This window comes from Salvelinus namaycush, unplaced genomic scaffold (genome assembly GCF_016432855.1).
Source record: "Salvelinus namaycush isolate Seneca unplaced genomic scaffold, SaNama_1.0 Scaffold622, whole genome shotgun sequence".
Classification (NCBI taxonomy): Eukaryota; Metazoa; Chordata; class Actinopteri; order Salmoniformes; family Salmonidae; genus Salvelinus; species Salvelinus namaycush.
This window is the reverse complement of record NW_024061334.1, coordinates 74,217-93,570: the sequence shown is the minus strand read 5'-3', so window position 1 is coordinate 93,570 and position 19,354 is coordinate 74,217. Positions and strand designations below refer to the sequence as shown.

The 19,354-nt window shown below is 42.6% G+C and overlaps 1 protein-coding gene across 2 annotated transcripts in view; it reads left to right on the top strand.

Annotated features, from left to right (window-relative positions):
* The first annotated feature begins 306 nt into the window (after positions 1-306).
* LOC120042153 (sex comb on midleg-like protein 2) overlaps positions 307-19,354 on the top strand; it is a 78,595-nt gene continuing 59,547 nt past the window's right edge. For both annotated transcript variants that reach the window (XM_038987014.1, XM_038987013.1), the window contains exons 1-5: positions 307-386; positions 12,310-12,425; positions 13,104-13,157; positions 13,366-13,436; positions 14,638-14,872. In XM_038987014.1, the coding sequence (XP_038842942.1) occupies positions 12,404-12,425; positions 13,104-13,157; positions 13,366-13,436; positions 14,638-14,872 (382 nt within the window). In that variant the 5' untranslated portion in view covers positions 307-386; positions 12,310-12,403. The remainder of the gene's footprint in view (positions 387-12,309; positions 12,426-13,103; positions 13,158-13,365; positions 13,437-14,637; positions 14,873-19,354) is intronic.

The window sequence follows — 19,354 nt, the reverse complement described above, 5'->3', positions numbered from 1 at the left end:
TACTGTCTTTGGTACAGTACTGTGGTGTATTGCAAAGGAAACCGTTTAAGAACCAAACGAAGAAAATGGAATTAAACGGGGAAGGACCTAGACCAAATTGTCATTCAAAACGTTTAGCAATGACGAAACGGAATCGGTGTAATGAATACACCCATGGGGCTGTAGCAAAACGTTTCTTAAGCGGAAGCAAACAGCGCGAAACGGGAAGGATTTACCTGAATTTATATAATAGAAAGTTTCGCTTTGCAACTGTTTGGACTAATGATTACACCACAGGTTGTGATGTCTCATGATCATGCGCACTGACTCAACTACGAAATATGGCGGCTGACGACTGCTAGAGAAAAGTGTTGGGATCTGATCAATTTCGTTAAAAAGCTGCCCTGGTAAGTTATTTATTCTCATTCCAAACAACATAAACCACCACGGTTTGAACATTTTAATTAAATTAGTCGTGAATCGAAAAAATGTTGATTAACTAAAAGGTCGCTCGCTAGTAAGCTAACACTTGCAGGCTGGTGCTAGGGACATTAGCTAGCGAGCTAACAACGTATGTTTGTCCAGTACTCTCGGTAGAATTAATAATGTATTTATATATCTAGCTAGCTATCTCACCATCTACATTGGCCTAGCACCAGTTCACACCTGACTGGATAACTAACTTCAGACAACGCCAGTGATGATGTAGCAAGCTAGCTTTAGCTAACTCATTTGTTTTGCTAGCTACTAACGTTAGCTCTCAAGAACCGAAGTGGGGTAACTACACCTGAACCAGGTTATGGCCTTACAGGAGACTTTGATATGGCGATTCTCCTTTAAGCCCAGGAAGCAGCCATTAAACTTACTATTCACCAGCATTTCAATGTCAACATACGTTCGTTACTCACCAAATATGGAGTTTCGATTAGCAACTATCGTCATTTACTGCCGTCACGGCCGGTGTGTACTTCCCAAAAAGTATAATACAATTTTAAATAACCGGGAAAATGGCATATCCAATGCATTCCGACGTGTGCATGGTAGAAATGAGGGACCTGTAAACATTTGTAGACATTTTTTGTTAGTACATACCGGCTGTGATGGCAGCAAATGACGACAGTTGCTAATCTAAACTCCATATTTGGTGAGTAACGAACCTATTTTGACATTACAATGCTGGTGAAAAGTAAGTTGAGTCGCTGCTTCCTGGATTTAAAGGAGAATTGCCAAATGAAATCAAATCAAACTTTATTTGTCACATGCGCCGAATACAATAAGTGTAGACTTTACCGTGAAATGCTAACTTACAAGCCCTTAACCAACAGTGCAGTTCAAGCAGAAGAACATATTTACCAATTTAGAATAAAATAAAAAGTAACACAATAAGAATAACAATAACGCCCAGTGGTGTAAAGTACTTAAGTAAAACATTATTTGAAGTACAACTTAAGTAGTTTTTTGGGGTATCTTTACTATTTATATTTTTGACTACTTTTACTTCACTACATTCCTAAAGAAAATAATGTACTTTTTACTCCTTACATTTTCCCTGGCACCCAAAAGTACTAGTTACATTATGAATGCTTAACCGGACAAGAAGATGGTCCAATTCATGCACTTATCAAGAGAACATCATTCGCATCTATATTGCTTCTGATCTGACAGACTCACTAAACAGAAATGCTTATTTTGAAAATGATGTCTGAGTGTTATTTATTGGTGATCAGTAAATAAAAAATAAAAAAACAAGAAATGGTGCTGCCTGGTTTGCTTAAAATAAGGAATTTGAAATGATTATACTTTTATTTTTGATACTTAAATATATTTAAAACCAAATACTTCTAGACTTTTACTCAAGTACTATTTTACTGGATGACTTTTACTTGAGTCATTTTCTATTAAGTTATGTTTTCACTTTTACTCAAGTATGGCACTTGAGTACATTTTCCACCACTGTCAACGCCTCATGTAAAACCAGATTCTGGTTTAGGATATACCCAGTTTACAGCCAGCACCCCCCTTCACATGGGCAAAACCTGGTTGAAAAAAAACATCAGTAAGAATGTTTCCATCCAGTTTTCTTGCGAGTCATGCTGTATAAAAAAATATACATTTTATAAATGTTGACAGAATTTTTCGTTTGACATGGTGGGATCTTTTTGAGTCTGTAAAATGAAGTATGCGAGAAATGACGGTGGAAACGTCTTTATGTGCAAATATTGATATAAAAAACATCATATGGAAGTAAGCTTGGAGTCACACGATGATATGGTTTGTTGTCAAATCAAATTTTATTGGTCACATACACATGGTTAGCAGATGTTGATGCGAGTGTAGCGAAATGCTTATCCTTCTAGTTCCGACAGTGCACTAATATCTAACAATTCCCCAACAACTACCTAATACACACAAATCTAAAGGGATGGATTAAGAAAATGTACATATAAATATATGGATGAGCAATTACCGACCGATATAAGCAAGATACAATAGATGGTATAAAATACTGTATATACATATGAGATGAGTAATGTAAGATATGTTAACATTATTAAAATGTCATTGTTTAAAGTGACTGATCCATTTATGAAAGTGGCCAGTGATATGAGTCTCTATGGCAGATCTAGGCAGCAGCCTCTCTGAGTTAGTGATGGCTGTTTAACAGTCTGATGGCCTTGAGATAGAAGCTCTTTTTCAGTGTCTCGGTCCCAGCTTTGATGCACCTGTACTGACCTCGCCTTCTGGATGGTAGCGGGGTGAACAGGCAGTGGCTCGGGTGGTTGTTGTCTTTGATGATCTTTTTGGCCTTCCTGTGACAATCCTACCTGCTACCTCATAGAATACCTGCTACTTCAGGAGTACCTGCTACTACAGGGATACCTGTTACCTTATAGGGTACCCACTACTACAGGGATACCTGCTACTACAGGGATACCTGTTACCTTATAGGGTACCCACTACTACAGGGATACCTGCTACTACAGGGATACCTGTTACCTTATAGGGTACCTGCTACTACAGGAGTACCTGCTACCTTATAGGATGTCTTCTACCTTATAGTAAGGCTTGGCGATATGGCCAAAATCTCAAATCCCGATATAGGTCATTTCATATCCCGATAACGATACATATCCCGATATAGGTCATTTCATATCCCGATAACGATACATATCACGATATAGTACATTTTCTGTGAATACAATGAATCAATAGTTGATATAAAATGACCACATGTAAAATTAAAGGTACTTACTCATATTTGATAAGTTCTCCTTTTATTTAGAACCTTTGTGAAAATTTTCAATTAAGCCTGTAACAAATATAAAATAATGTATAAAATCGAAAGAGGTAAATAGAAAATACTTCAACTATAGTTGCAAACAAAATAAATATAGGTTTAAAATATATACAGTTGAAGTCGGAAGTTTACATACACTTAGGTTATAGTCATGAAAACATGTTTTTCAAACACTCCACAAATTTCTTGTTAACAAACTATAGTTTTGGCAAGTCGATTAAGTCGATTGTTTACAGACAGATTATTTCATTTATAATTCACTGTATCACAATTCCATTGGGTCAGAAGTGTACATACACTAAGTTGACTGTGCTTCTAAACAGCTTTGAAAATTCCAGAAAATTATGTCATGGCTTTAGAAGCTTCTGATAGGCCAATTGACATCATTTGAGTCAATTGGATGTGTACCTGTGGATGTATTTCAAGGCCTACCTTCAAAGTCAGTGCCTCTTTGCTTGACATCATGGGAAAATCAAAAGAAATCAGCCAAGACCTCAGAAAATAAATTGTAGACCTCCACAAGTCTGGTTCATCCTTGGGAGAAATTTCCAAACGCATGAAGGTACCACATTCATCTGTACAAACAATAGTACGCAAGTATAAACACCATGGGATCACACAGCCGTCAAGTCAAGGTATTGGAGTGGCTATCACAAAGCCCTGACCTCAATCCCATAGAAAACTTGTGGGCAGAACTGAAAAAGCGTGTGCGAGCAAGGAGGCCTACAAACCTGACTCAGTTACACCAGCTCTGTTAGGAGGAATGGGCCAAAATTCACCCAACCTATTGTGGGAAGCTTGTGGAAGGTTACCTGAAACGTTTGACCAAAGTTAACCATTTAAAGGCAATGCTGTCTTTGCAGATGTAAGTTGTAACAGCAGCTGTTATCTCCTTCCATCTTCGTGATTCTTTGCCATATGGTGTGCCGCGAGCAAAAGCCTCTTGCAACGTCTGAGTCGGGGGTTTGTTTTGAGCACTCGACTGTACTTCTTTGGGATCCATCCGTAGACTCTCCCCGTACTGTTTCACATGATTCTTGTGGTAAGAGGTTAGTGGTGTTTGAGCCTCTTGTCGGGACCGGCCTGCTGCCTATTTTGCAGAGGACTTTTTTCTGGTCCGTGTCAGACATTTCATACCCAAACCACGTCCATGCGACCGAAGTAGCCCCGCTTTTAGGTACGAGCTCCGTGTCTCCTTGCTCTGTGTCACATTCACTCTCCTCCATGTTTGTTTGTGTTGCATATTTCCTTCCACACAATATTGCCGTAAAGAGTGTGATTTGCGACACAACTAAATAAATGGTAGGGAATAATTTGAAACGATAGAAAAACGTCTATCGTCACACGATATAAATCGTCATATCACCCAGCCCTACCTTATAGGATACATTTTACTTCAAAGATACCTCCTATCTTATACGATACCTGCTACTAAATGTATGATACATGCTACCTTTTAGGATACATGCTACCTTTTAGGATACATGCTACCTTTTAGGATACATGCTACCTTTTAGGATACATCCTACCTTTTAGGATACATCCTACCTTTTAGGATACCTGCTACTACAGAGATACCTGCTACCTTGTAGGATTACTGCTACCTTATAGAATACATGCTACTAAAGATCTACTTGCGACCTTATAGGATACCTGCTACTAAAAAGATACCTGCTACCTTACATTTTGTCACATACACATATTTAGCAGATGTTATTGCATGTGTAGCGAAACACTTGTGTTCCTAGCTCCAACAGTGCAGTAGTATCTAACTAAACACTTGTGTTCCTAGCTCCATCAGTGCAGTAGTATCTAACTAAATGCTTGTGTTCCTAGCTCCAACAGTGCAGTAGTATCTAACTAAACGCTTGTGTTCCTAGCTCCAACAGTGCAGTAGTATCTAACTAAATGCTTGTGTTCCTAGCTCCATCAGTGCAGTAGTATCTAACTAAACGCTTGTGTTCCTAGCTCCATCAGTGCAGTAGTATCTAACTAAACGCTTGTGTTCCTAGCTCCATCAGTGCAGTAGTATCTAACTAAACGCTTGTGTTCCTAGCTCCAACAGTGCAGTAGTATCTAACTAAATGCTTGTGTTCCTAGCTCCATCAGTGCAGTAGTATCTAACTAAATGCTTGTGTTCCTAGCTCCATCAGTGCAGTAGTATCTAACTAAATGCTTGTGTTCCTAGCTCCAACAGTGCAGTAGTATCTAACTAAATGCTTGTGTTCCTAGCTCCAACAGTGCAGTAGTATCTAACTAAACGCTTGTGTTCCTAGCTCCATCAGTGCAGTAGTATCTAACTAAACGCTTGTGTTCCTAGCTCCATCAGTGCAGTAGTATCTAACTAAATGCTTGTGTTCCTAGCTCCATCAGTGCAGTAGTATCTAACTAAATGCTTGTGTTCCTAGCTCCAACAGTGCAGTAGTATCTAACTAAATGCTTGTGTTCCTAGCTCCAACAGTGCAGTAGTATCTGACTAAACGCTTGTGTTCCTAGCTCCATCAGTGCAGTAGTATCTAACTAAATGCTTGTGTTCCTAGCTCCATCAGTGCAGTAGTATCTAACTAAATGCTTGTGTTCCTAGCTCTAACAGTGCAACAGTGCAGTAGTATCTAACTAAATGCTTGTGTTTCTAGCTCCATCAGTGCAGTAATATCTAACTAAATGCTTGTGTTCCTAGCTCTAACAGTGCAGTAGTATCTAACTAAACGCTTGTGTTTCTAGCTCCATCAGTGCAGTAATATCTAACTAAATGCTTGTGTTCCTAGCTCTAACAGTGCAGTAGTATCTAACTAAATGCTTGTGTTCCTAGCTCCAACAGTGCAGTAGTATCTAACTAAATGCTTGTGTTCCTAGCTCCAACAGTGCAGTAATATCTAACTAAATGCTTGTGTTCCTAGCTCCATCAGTGCAGTAGTATCTAACTAAATGCTTGTGTTCCTTGCTCTAACAGTGCAGTAGTATCTAACTAAATGCTTGTGTTCCTAGCTCCAACAGTGCAGTAGTATCTAACTAAATGCTTGTGTTCCTAGCTCCAACAGTGCAGTAGTATCTAACTAAATGCTTGTGTTCCTAGCTCCAACAGTGCAGTAGTATCTAACTAAATGCTTGTGTTCCTAGCTCCAACAGTGCAGTAGTATCTAACTAAACGCTTGTGTTCCTAGCTCCATCAGTGCAGTAGTATCTAACTAAACGCTTGTGTTCCTAGCTCCATCAGTGCAGTAGTATCTGACTAAACGCTTGTGTTCCTAGCTCCATCAGTGCAGTAGTATCTAACTAAATGCTTGTGTTCCTAGCTCCATCAGTGCAGTAGTATCTAACTAAATGCTTGTGTTCCTAGCTCTAACAGTGCAACAGTGCAGTAGTATCTAACTAAATGCTTGTGTTTCTAGCTCCATCAGTGCAGTAATATCTAACTAAATGCTTGTGTTCCTAGCTCTAACAGTGCAGTAGTATCTAACTAAACGCTTGTGTTTCTAGCTCCATCAGTGCAGTAGTATCTAACTAAATGCTTGTGTTCCTAGCTCCATCAGTGCAGTAGTATCTAACTAAATGCTTGTGTTCCTAGCTCCAACAGTGCAGTAATATCTAACTAAATGCTTGTGTTCCTAGCTCCAACAGTGCAGTAGTATCTAACTAAATGCTTGTGTTCCTAGCTCCAACAGTGCAGTAATATCTAACTAAATGCTTGTGTTCCTAGCTCCATCAGTGCAGTAGTATCTAACTAAATGCTTGTGTTCCTAGCTCTAACAGTGCAGTAGTATCTAACTAAATGCTTGTGTTCCTAGCTCCAACAGTGCAGTAGTATCTAACTAAATGCTTGTGTTCCTAGCTCTAACAGTGCAGTAATATCTAACTAAATGCTTGTGTTCCTAGCTCCATCAGTGCAGTAGTATCTAACTAAATGCTTGTGTTCCTAGCTCCATCAGTGCAGTAGTATCTAACTAAATGCTTGTGTTCCTAGCTCCATCAGTGCAGTAGTATCTAACTAAATGCTTGTGTTCCTAGCTCCATCAGTGCAGTAGTATCTAACTAAATGCTTGTGTTCCTAGCTCCAACAGTGCAGTAGTATCTAACTAAATGCTTGTGTTCCTAGCTCTAACAGTGCAGTAGTATCTAACTAAATGCTTGTGTTCCTAGCTCCATCAGTGCAGTAGTATCTAACTAAATGCTTGTGTTTCTAGCTCCATCAGTGCAGTAGTATCTAACTAAATGCTTGTGTTCCTAGCTCCATCAGTGCAGTAGTATCTAACTAAATGCTTGTGTTCCTAGCTCCAACAGTGCAGTAGTATCTAACTAAACGCTTGTGTTCCTAGCTCCATCAGTGCAGTAGTATCTAACTAAATGCTTGTGTTCCTAGCTCCATCAGTGCAGTAGTATCTAACTAAATGCTTGTGTTCCTAGCTCTAACAGTGCAGTAGTATCTAACTAAATGCTTGTGTTCCTAGCTCCATCAGTGCAGTAGTATCTAACTAAATGCTTGTGTTCCTAGCTCCATCAGTGCAGTAGTATCTAACTAAATGCTTGTGTTCCTAGCTCCATCAGTGCAGTAGTATCTAACTAAATGCTTGTGTTCCTAGCTCCAACAGTGCAGTAGTATCTAACTAAATGCTTGTGTTCCTAGCTCTAACAGTGCAGTAGTATCTAACTAAATGCTTGTGTTCCTAGCTCCATCAGTGCAGTAGTATCTAACTAAATGCTTGTGTTCCTAGCTCCATCAGTGCAGTAGTATCTAACTAAATGCTTGTGTTCCTAGCTCCAACAGTGCAGTAGTATCTAACTAAATGCTTGTGTTCCTAGCTCCAACAGTGCAGTAGTATCTAACTAAATGCTTGTGTTCCTAGCTCTAACAGTGCAGTAGTATCTAACTAAATGCTTGTGTTCCTAGCTCCATCAGTGCAGTAGTATCTAACTAAATGCTTGTGCTCCTAGCTCCATCAGTGCAGTAGTATCTAACTAAATGCTTGTGTTCCTAGCTCCATCAGTGCAGTAGTATCTAACTAAATGCTTGTGTTCCTAGCTCCAACAGTGCAGTAGTATCTAACTAAACGCTTGTGTTCCTAGCTCCATCAGTGCAGTAGTATCTAACTAAATGCTTGTGTTCCTAGCTCCATCAGTGCAGTAGTATCTAACTAAATGCTTGTGTTCCTAGCTCTAACAGTGCAACAGTGCAGTAGTATCTAACTAAATGCTTGTGTTTCTAGCTCCATCAGTGCAGTAATATCTAACTAAATGCTTGTGTTCCTAGCTCCATCAGTGCAGTAATATCTAACTAAACGCTTGTGTTCCTAGCTCCAACAGTGCAGTAATATCTAACTAAATGCTTGTGTTCCTAGCTCCAACAGTGCAGTAATATCTAACTAAATGCTTGTGTTCCTAGCTCCATCAGTGCAGTAATATCTAACTAAACGCTTGTGTTCCTAGCTCCAACAGTGCAGTAGTATCTAACTAAATGCTTGTGTTCCTAGCTCTAACAGTGCAGTAGTATCTAACTAAACGCTTGTGTTCCTAGCTCCAACAGTGCAGTAATATCTAACTAAATGCTTGTGTTCCTAGCTCCAACAGTGCAGTAGTATCTAACTAAATGCTTGTGTTCCTAGCTCCAACAGTGCAGTAGTATCTAACTAAATGCTTGTGTTCCTAGCTCTAACAGTGCAGTAGTATCTAACTAAACGCTTGTGTTTCTAGCTCCAACAGTGCAGTAATATCTAACTAAATGCTTGTGTTCCTAGCTCCAACAGTGCAGTAGTATCTAACTAAATGCTTGTGTTCCTAGCTCCATCAGTGCAGTAGTATCTAACTAAATGCTTGTGTTCCTAGCTCCAACAGTGCAGTAGTATCTAACTAAACGCTTGTGTTCCTAGCTCCAACAGAGCAGTAGTATCTAACTAAATGCTTGTGTTCCTAGCTCCAACAGTGCAGTAGTATCTAACTAAATGCTTGTGTTCCTAGCTCCAACAGTGCAGTAGTATCTAACTAAATGCTTGTGTTCCTAGCTCCAACAGTGCAGTAGTATCTAACTAAATGCTTGTGTTCCTAGCTCCAACAGTGCAGTAGTATCTAACTAAATGCTTGTGTTCCTAGCTCTAACAGTGCAGTAGTATCTAACTAAACGCTTGTGTTTCTAGCTCCAACAGTGCAGTAGTATCTAACTAAACGCTTGTGTTCCTAGCTCCAACAGTGCAGTAGTATCTAACTAAACGCTTGTGTTTCTAGCTCCAACAGTGCAGTAGTATCTAACTAAATGCTTGTGTTACTACTGCACTGTTAGAGCTAGGATCTAACTAAACACTTGTGTTTCTAGCTCCAACAGTGCAGTAGTATCTAACTAAACGCTTGTGTTCCTAGCTCTAACAGTGCAGTAGTATCTAAAAAGTCACAACAATACATGCATCTCAAAGTAAAATAATTAAGAAATATATAAATATCAGGGTGAGCAATGTCAGTGGCATTGACTATAATACAGTATATACATATGAAATGTGTAAAACAGTATGTAACATCTTTATTGCATGTGTAGTGATTCCATGTCTATGTACATAGGGCAGCAGCCTCTAATAATGTTACTCCACCCTGCACCTTAAAGTGACCAGTGATTCCATGTCTATGTACATAGGGCAGCAGCCTCTAATAATGTTACTCCACCCTGCACCTTAAAGTGACCAGTGATTCCATGTCTATGTACAGAGGGCAGCAGCCTCTAATAATGTTACTCCACCCTGCACCTTAGTGACCAGTCATTCCATGTCTATGTACATAGGGCAGCAGCCTCTAATAATGTTACTCCACCCTGCACCTTAAAGTGACCAGTGATTCCATGTCTATGTACATAGGGCAGCAGCCTCTAATAATGTTACTCCACCCTGCACCTTAGTGACCAGTCATTCCATGTCTATGTACATAGGGCAGCAGCCTCTAATAATGTTACTCCACCCTGCACCTTAAAGTGACCAGTGATTCCATGTCTATGTACAGAGGGCAGCAGCCTCTAATAATGTTACTCCACCCTGCACCTTAAAGTGACCAGTGATTCCATGTCTATGTACAGAGGGCAGCAGCCTCTAATAATGTTACTCCACCCTGCACCTTAGTGACCAGTCATTCCATGTCTATGTACATAGGGCAGCAGCCTCTAATAATGTTACTCCACCCTGCACCTTAAAGTGACCAGTGATTCCATGTCTATGTACATAGGGCAGCAGCCTCTATTAATGTTACTCCACCCTGCACCTTAAAGTGACCAGTGATTCCATGTCTATGTACATAGGGCAGCAGCCTCTAATAATGTTACTCCACCCTGCACCTTAAAGTGACCAGTGATTCCATGTCTATGTACATAGGGCAGCAGCCTCTAATAATGTTACTCCACCCTGCACCTTAAAGTGACCAGTGATTCCATGTCTATGTACAGAGGGCAGCAGCCTCTAATAATGTTACTCCACCCTGCACCTTAAAGTGACCAGTGATTCCATGTCTATGTACATAGGGCAGCAGCCTCTAAGGTGCAGGGTGGAGTAACATTATTAAAGTGACCAGTGATTCCATGTCTATGTACAGAGGGCAGCAGCCTCTAAGGTGCAGGGTTGAGTAACATTATTAAAGTGACCAGTGATTCCATGTCTATGTATAGAGGGCAGCAGCCTAAGGTGCAGGGTGGAGTAACATTATTAAAGTGACCAGTGATTCCATGTCTATGTACAGAGGGCAGCAGCCTCTAAGGTGCAGGGTTGAGTAACATTATTAAAGTGACCAGTGATTCCATGTCTATGTATAGAGGGCAGCAGCCTAAGGTGCAGGGTGGAGTAACATTATTAAAGTGACCAGTGATTCCATGTCTATGTACATAGGGCAGCAGCCTAAGGTGCAGGGTTGAGTAACTGGGTGGTAGCCGGCTAGTGACAGTGACTAAGTTCAGGGCAGGGTACTGGGTGGTAGCCGGCTAGTGACAGTGACTAAGTTCAGGGCAGGGTACTGGGTGGTAGCCGGCTAGTGACAGTGACTAAGTTCAGGGCAGGGTACTGGGTGGTAGCCGGCTAGTGACAGTGACTAAGTTCAGGGCATGGTACTGGGTGGAGGCCGGCTAGTGATTGCTATTTAACAGTCTGATGGCCTTGAGATAGAAGCTGTTTTTCAGTCTCTCGGTCCCTGCTTTGATGCACCTGTACTGACCTCGCCGTCTGGATGATAGCAGGGTGAACAGGCCGTGGCTCAGGTGGTTGTTGTCCTTGATGATCTTTTTGGCCTTCCTGTGACATCGGGTGCTGTAGGTGTCCTGGAGGGCAGGCAGTAGTTTGCCCCCAGTGATGCGTTGGGCAGCCCGCACCACCGTCTGGAGAGCCCTGCGGTTGAGTGCGGTGCAGATGCCGTACCAGGTGGTGATACAGCCCGACAGGATGCTCTCAATGGTGCATCTGTAAAAGTTAAAGAGGGTCTTAGGGGCCATGCTGAATTTCTTCAGCTTCCTTCACCACACTGTCTGTGTGGTTGTGTACGATGAGGAACTTGAAGCTTTTCACCTTCTCCACTGTGGTCCCATGGATGGTGTGTGCTCCCTCGGCTGTCTCCTGAAATCCACAATCAGCTCTTTCGTTTTGTTGAGGGAGAGGTTATTTTCCTGGCAACACTCTGCCAGGGCCCTCACCACCACTTACTTGCTACCTTATAGGATATCTGCTGCTACAGACAACTTCTACCTTATTGGATACATGCTGCTACAGACAACTTCTACCTTATTGGATACATGCTGCTACAGACAACTTCTACCTTATTGGATACATGCTGCTACAGACAACTTCTACCTTATTGGATACATGCTGCTACAGACAACTTCTACCTTATTGGATACCTGCTGCTACAGAGGATACCTGCTGCTACAGAGGATACCTGCTGCTACAGAGGATACCTGCTGCTACAGAGGATACCTGCTGCTACAGAGGATACCTGCTGCTACAGAGGATACCTGCTGCTACAGAGGATACATCCTTGTTATTTTATAGCCTTCTACCTTATACGATCAATCTTTTCTGTTCCAGGTCAGTACTACAGGGCCATAGTTGCACACTGGGTGGACCACCTGCCTGTCATTCCCATTGCCTTGTAGAATAACCACATTACCCAGGAGCCATCATGGGCAGGACTTCAGTCAAAGGTAAGGAAACATGAGCATGTACACTGCAGCCTATTTATTTGGTATGCCATTGTATTTCTCATTTCAATATTCTATCGGCGGGTACACAAATGGATGGAATTCTGGTGTACCTCATTTTCCAGCAGTCTTACTGGTCCGACATGAGTAGTGTTTATAACGCAAGATGGAGAAGACCCTTCTTTCGTCAGACTACATTTATTTTGGGAGATTGCAAAATATAACCTTTTTATTCAAGACAGGAGTGACATTGTTTTAGGTGATAATAAAACATGTTTAGTTTTTTGGGGTTTCTCTAACTTGCTAGCAAGTTACACAGAGCAGCTAACGTTAGCTAGATAGCTAAAAGCTAGGCTAGGTTGAAGATTGCATCATATGGCCTAATGCTGTGTTCATAACCAAGTGGGAAGGTGATCATTTCCAGTTGTAAAGTAGTTTTACGAGGTGGATGACTTCACTTGCATTAAACTCATTGAGAAACGCAGATTGGCTAATGGCAAGCAAGCGGAGGTCAGCATGTGGGAGAAGTCGTGGCTCAGGGATGGTAGACGAGTTTCCCACTAGTAATTACCACTTGGAGGGCCGTTCTAGTGGATTTTTCAAGTCATATGTGGTAAATACCATCTTTCCACCTAGTTATGAACACGGGCGTGGTCAGTGTTGATGTGTTTGTGTTTTCAGATCAGAAGGAGAAAGCAGGAAGTCTCCTTCCTCTAGGTCCCACCCCTGCTAAAGGTAACTTTAGACTCCTAGGAGAGATGACCCCTAGCTTTTACTATTTTAAAAGTTTGAACGTGTTGTTCCTAGGATAACATTTGATCTAACTGCAAAGTAACTTTGAATTATTAAATGTAATTTTCAGTGTCTATTTTTTACACCTGTTACATCAATATATACATGTAGGTCTGTCGGGACTACGAACCCTTTCTTGTTTCTGTCTCAGAGTCGTTCAGTTGGGAGGAGTACCTGAAGGAAACATCATCTACCCCGGCTCCACCTAGCTTCTTCAGACAGGTATGTGTCCATCTACCCCGGCTCCACCTAGCTTCTTCAGACAGGTATGTGTCCATCTACCCCGGCTCCACCTAGCTTCTTCAGACAGGTATGTGTCCATCTACCCCGGCTCCACCTAGCTTCTTCAGACAGGTATGTGTCCATCTACCCCAGCTCCACCTAGCTTCTTCAGACAGGTATGTGTCCATCTACCCCGGCTCCACCTAGCTTCTTCAGACAGGTATGTGTCCATCTACCCCGGCTCCACCTAGCTTCTTCAGACAGGTATGTGTCCATCTCCCCCAGCCCCACCTAGCTTCTTCAGACAGGTATGTGTCCATCTCCCCCAGCTCCACCTAGCTTCTTCAGACAGGTATGTGTCCATCTCCCCCGGCTCCACCTAGCTTCTTCAGACAGGTATGTGTCCATCTACCCCGGCTCCACCTAGCTTCTTCAGACAGGTATGTGTCCAGCTCCCCCGGCTCCACCTAGCTTCTTCAGACAGGTATGTGTCCATCTACCCCGGCTCCACCTAGCTTCTTCAGACAGGTATGTGTCCATCTACCCCGGCTCCACCTAGCTTCTTCAGACAGGTATGTGTCCATCTCCCCCGGCTCCACCTAGCTTCTTCAGACAGGTATGTGTCCATCTCCCCCGGCTCCACCTAGCTTCTTCAGACAGGTATGTGTCCATCTACCCCGGCTCCACCTAGCTTCTTCAGACAGGTATGTGTCCATCTACCCCGGCTCCACCTAGCTTCTTCAGACAGGTATGTGTCCATCTCCCCCGGCTCCACCTAGCTTCTTCAGACAGGTATGTGTCCATCTACCCCGGCTCCACCTAGCTTCTTCAGACAGGTATGTGTCCATCTACCCCGGCTCCACCTAGCTTCTTCAGACAGGTATGTGTCCATCTACCCCGGCTCCACCTAGCTTCTTCAGACAGGTATGTGTCCATCTACCCCGGCTCCACCTAGCTTCTTCAGACAGGTATGTGTCCATCTACCCCGGCTCCACCTAGCTTCTTCAGACAGGTATGTGTCCATCTACCCCGGCTCCACCTAGCTTCTTCAGACAGGTATGTGTCCATCTACCCCGGCTCCACCTAGCTTCTTCAGACAGGTATGTGTCCATCTACCCCGGCTCCACCTAGCTTCTTCAGACAGTATGAGTTAAGTGACAGTACAGTGTCTCTCTGCAGTGAGTTTTCTGTCTCTCTCCAGTCCAGAGTCCCTCCCTCCAGTGACTTCAAGGTGGGGATGAAGCTGGAAGTCCATGACCCTCGGAACTCCACCTCGGTGTGCATCGCCACGGTGATGGGCATGACGGGTGTGCGTCTGCGTCTTCGTCTGGATGGCAGTGACAACACCAATGACTTCTGGAGGCTGGTCGACTCCTCAGACATCCAGCCTATAGGAACCTGTGAAAAGAATGGGGACATGCTGCAGCCGCCGCTGGGTATGTTAACCAGAACCAGAACCATAACTCTACCCTAACCCACTGGGTATGTTAACCAGAACCAGAACCATAACTCTACCCTAACCCACTGGGTATGTTAACCATCACCAGAACCATAACTCTACCCTAACCCACTGGGTATGTTAACCAGAACCAGAACCATAACTCTACCCTAACCCACTGGGTATGTTAACCAGAACCAGAACCATAACTCTACCCTAACCCACTGGGTATGTTAACCAGAACCAGAACCATAACTCTACCCTAACCCACTGGGTATGTTAACCAGAACCAGAACCATAACTCTACCCTAACCCACTGGGTAGGTTAACCATCACCAGAACCATAACTCTACCCTAACCCACTGGGTATGTTAACCAGAACCAGAACCATAACTCTACCCTAACCCACTGGGTATGTTAACCATCACCAGAACCATAACTCTACCCTAACCCACTGGGTATGTTAACCAGAACCAGAACCATAACTCTACCCTAACCCACTGGGTAGGTTAACCAGAACCAGAACCAGAACTCTACCCTAACCCACTGGGTAGGTTAACCATCACCCGAACCATAACTCTACCCTAACCCACTGGGTACGTTAACCATAACCCTAACCATAACTCTACCCTAACCCACTGGGTAGGTTAACCATAACCCTAACCATAACTCTACCCTAACCCACTGGGTAGGTTAACCATCACCAGAACCATAACTCTACCCTAACCCACTGGGTAGGTTAACCATCACCAGAACCATAACTCTACCCTAACCCACTGGGTAGGTTAACCATCACCAGAACCATAACTCTACCCTAACCCACTGGGTAGGTTAACCATCACCCTAACCATAACTCTACCCTAACCCACTGGGTATGTTAACCAGAACCAGAACCATAACTCTACCCTAACCCACTGGGTAGGTTAACCATCACCCTAACCATAACTCTACCCTAACCCACTGGGTAGGTTAACCATCACCAGAACCATAACTCTACCCTAACCCACTGGGTAGGTTAACCATCACCAGAACCATAACTCTACCCTAACCCACTGGGTAGGTTAACCATCACCAGAACCAGAACTCTACCCTAACCCACTGGGTAGGTTAACCATCACCAGAACCATAACTCTACCCTAACCCACTGGGTAGGTTAACCATCACCAGAACCATAACTCTACCCTAACCCACTGGGTAGGTTAACCATCACCCGAACCATAACTCTACCCTAACCCACTGGGTAGGTTAACCATCACCAGAACCATAACTCTACCCTAACCCACTGGGTAGGTTAACCATCACCATCACCAGAACCATAACTCTACCCTAACCCACTGGGTAGGTTAACCATCACCAGAACCATAACTCTACCCTAACCCACTGGGTATGTTAACCATCACCAGAACCATAACTCTACCCTAACCCACTGGGTATGTTAACCATCACCAGAACCATAACTCTACCCTAACCCACTGGGTATGTTAACCATCACCAGAACCATAACTCTACCCTAACCCACTGGGTAGGTTAACCATCACCCGAACCATAACTCTACCCTAACCCACTGGGTAGGTTAACCATCACTCTACCCTAACCCACTGGGTATGTTAACCATCACCATCACCAGAACCATAACTCTACCCTAACCCACTGGGTAGGTTAACCATCACCCGAACCATAACTCTACCCTAACCCACTGGGTAGGTTAACCATCACCCGAACCATAACTCTACCCTAACCCACTGGGTAGGTTAACCATCACCAGAACCATAACTCTACCCTAACCCACTGGGTAGGTTAACCATCACCAGAACCATAACTCTACCCTAACCCACTGGGTAGGTTAACCATCACCCTAACCATAACTCTACCCTAACCCACTGGGTAGGTTAACCATCACCAGAACCATAACTCTACCCTAACCCACTGGGTAGGTTAACCATCACCCGAACCATAACTCTACCCTAACCCACTGGGTAGGTTAACCATCACCCGAACCATAACTCTACCCTAACCCACTGGGTATGTTAACCATCACCAGAACCATAACTACCCTAACCCACTGGGTAGGTTAACCATCACCCGAACCATAACTCTACCCTAACCCACTGGGTAGGTTAACCATCACCCTAACCATAACTCTACCCTAACCCACTGGGTAGGTTAACCATCACCAGAACCATAACTCTACCCTAACCCACTGGGTAGGTTAACCATAACACTAACCTTCCAGCATTGGGGAAAATGGGGGAATTACGGCCCTAACCCACTGGGTACGTTAACCTCTAAAAATGTAAACTGTTGGGGGGTAGGGTACTAAGCTGACATATGGAATTGTTTTAAGATCGTCATACCATGGATTATTTAGCTATTGGATTTGGAATTTTAGGAGGCCTTCAGGTATAACATTTTTATTTATTATTATTTGATAAAATATTGAGTTAAGCATTTTCTATTATAGCCCGTAGAAACGCATTCAATATCGCCTCGAAAGTTTGGGGTCACTTAGAATTGTCCTTGTTTTTGAAAGAAAATATTTTTTTTGTCCATTTTTAAAATAACATGAAATTGATCAGAAATACAGTGTAGACATTGTTAATGTTGTAAATGACTATTGTAGCTGGAAACGGCTGCTTTTTTATGTAATATCTACATAGGCGTACAGAGGCCCATTTATCAGCAACCATCACTCCTGTGTTCCAATGGCACGTTGTGTTAGTTAATCCAAGTTTATCATTTTAAAAGGCTAATTGATCATTAGAAAACCCTTTTGCAATTATGTTAGCACAGCTGAAAACTGTTGTTCTGATCAAAGAAGCAATAAAACTGGCCTTCTTTAGACTAGTTGAGTATCTGGAGCATCAGCATTTGTGGGTTCGATTACAGGCTCAAAATGGTCAAGAAACAAAGTACTTTCTTCTGAAACTCATCAGTCTATTCTTGTTCTGAGAAATGAAGGCTATTCCATGCGAGAAATTACCAAGAAGCTGAAGATCTGGTACAACGCTGTGTACTACTCCCTTCACAGAACAGCGCAAACTGGCTCTAATCAGAATAGAAAGAGGAGTGGGAGGCGCCGGTGCACAACTGAGCAAGAGGACAAGTACATTAGAGTGTCTAGTTTGAGAAACAGATGCCTCACAAGTCCTCAGCTGGCAGCTTCATTAAATAGTACCCGCAAAACACCAGTCTCAACGTCAACAGTGAAGAGGCGACTCCAGGATGCTGGCCTTCTAGGCAGAGTTCCTCTGTCCAGTGTCTGTGTTCTTTTGCCCATCTTAATCTTTTCTTTTTATTGGCCAGTCTGAGATATAGCTTTTTCTTTGCCAAATAGGAGTGGTGATATCATCGTCCACTATTATCCTCAATAATTTTCCATCCAAGTTGTCGGACCCCGTGACTTGTCATTGTTGATAGACAACAACAAAAAATTCACTTTTTCCACACTCACTTCACGGAATTCAAAATTATAATTCTTGTCTTTCATAATTTGGTCAGGTATACTTGGATGTGTAGTGTCAGTGTTTGTTTCTGTTATGTCATGCCTAAGTTTGCTGATCTTGCCAATGATAAAATCATTAAAGTAGTTGGTAATATCAGTTGGTTTCGTGATGAAGGATCTGATTCAATGAATGATGGAGCGAAGTTAGCCTTTTTTCCCGAAATTTCATTTAAGGTGTTCCAAAGCTTTTTACTCTCATTCTTTGTTTCATAGTGTAAATTCTTATTTTTTAAATTCAGTTTAGTCACATGATTTCTCAATTTGCAATACATTTTCCAGACTTATTTGCCATTCCTTTTGCCTCATCCCTCTCAACCACACAATTGTTCAATTCCTCATCAATCCACTGGGATTTAACTGTTTTTAGTCATTTTCTTAATGGGTGCATGCTTACTAGTAACTGGAATAAGCAATTTCATAAATGTGTCAAGTGCAACGTCTGTTTGCTCCTCATTACACACCACGGACTAACAAATATTCTTTACATAAACAAAATAAGAATCACTGCAAAAATAGTTGTATGTCCTCTTATACACTATATTAGGCCCAGCCTTTGGAACGTTGGTTTTCCTAGATATGGCTACCATATTGTGATCACTACATCCGATGGATCTGGATGCTGCTTCCAAGCACATTTCTGCAGCATCAGTAAAGATGTGATCAATACATGTTGATGATTTAATTCCTGTGCTGTTTGTAAATACCCTGGTAGGTTGACTGACAACCTGAACCAGGTTGCAGACACTGGTTACAGTTTGAAGCTTTTTCCTGAGTGGGCAGCTTGATGAAAGCCAGTCAATATTTAAATGATAAAATGTTGATATCACATACATTATCAAGCACCCTAGTAGGTTGACTGATAGGTTGCAGGCACTGATAGGTTGCAGGCACTGATAGGTTGCAGGCACTGATAGGTTGCAGGCACCGATAGGTTGCAGGCACCGATAGGTTGCAGGCACCGATAGGTAGCAGGCACCG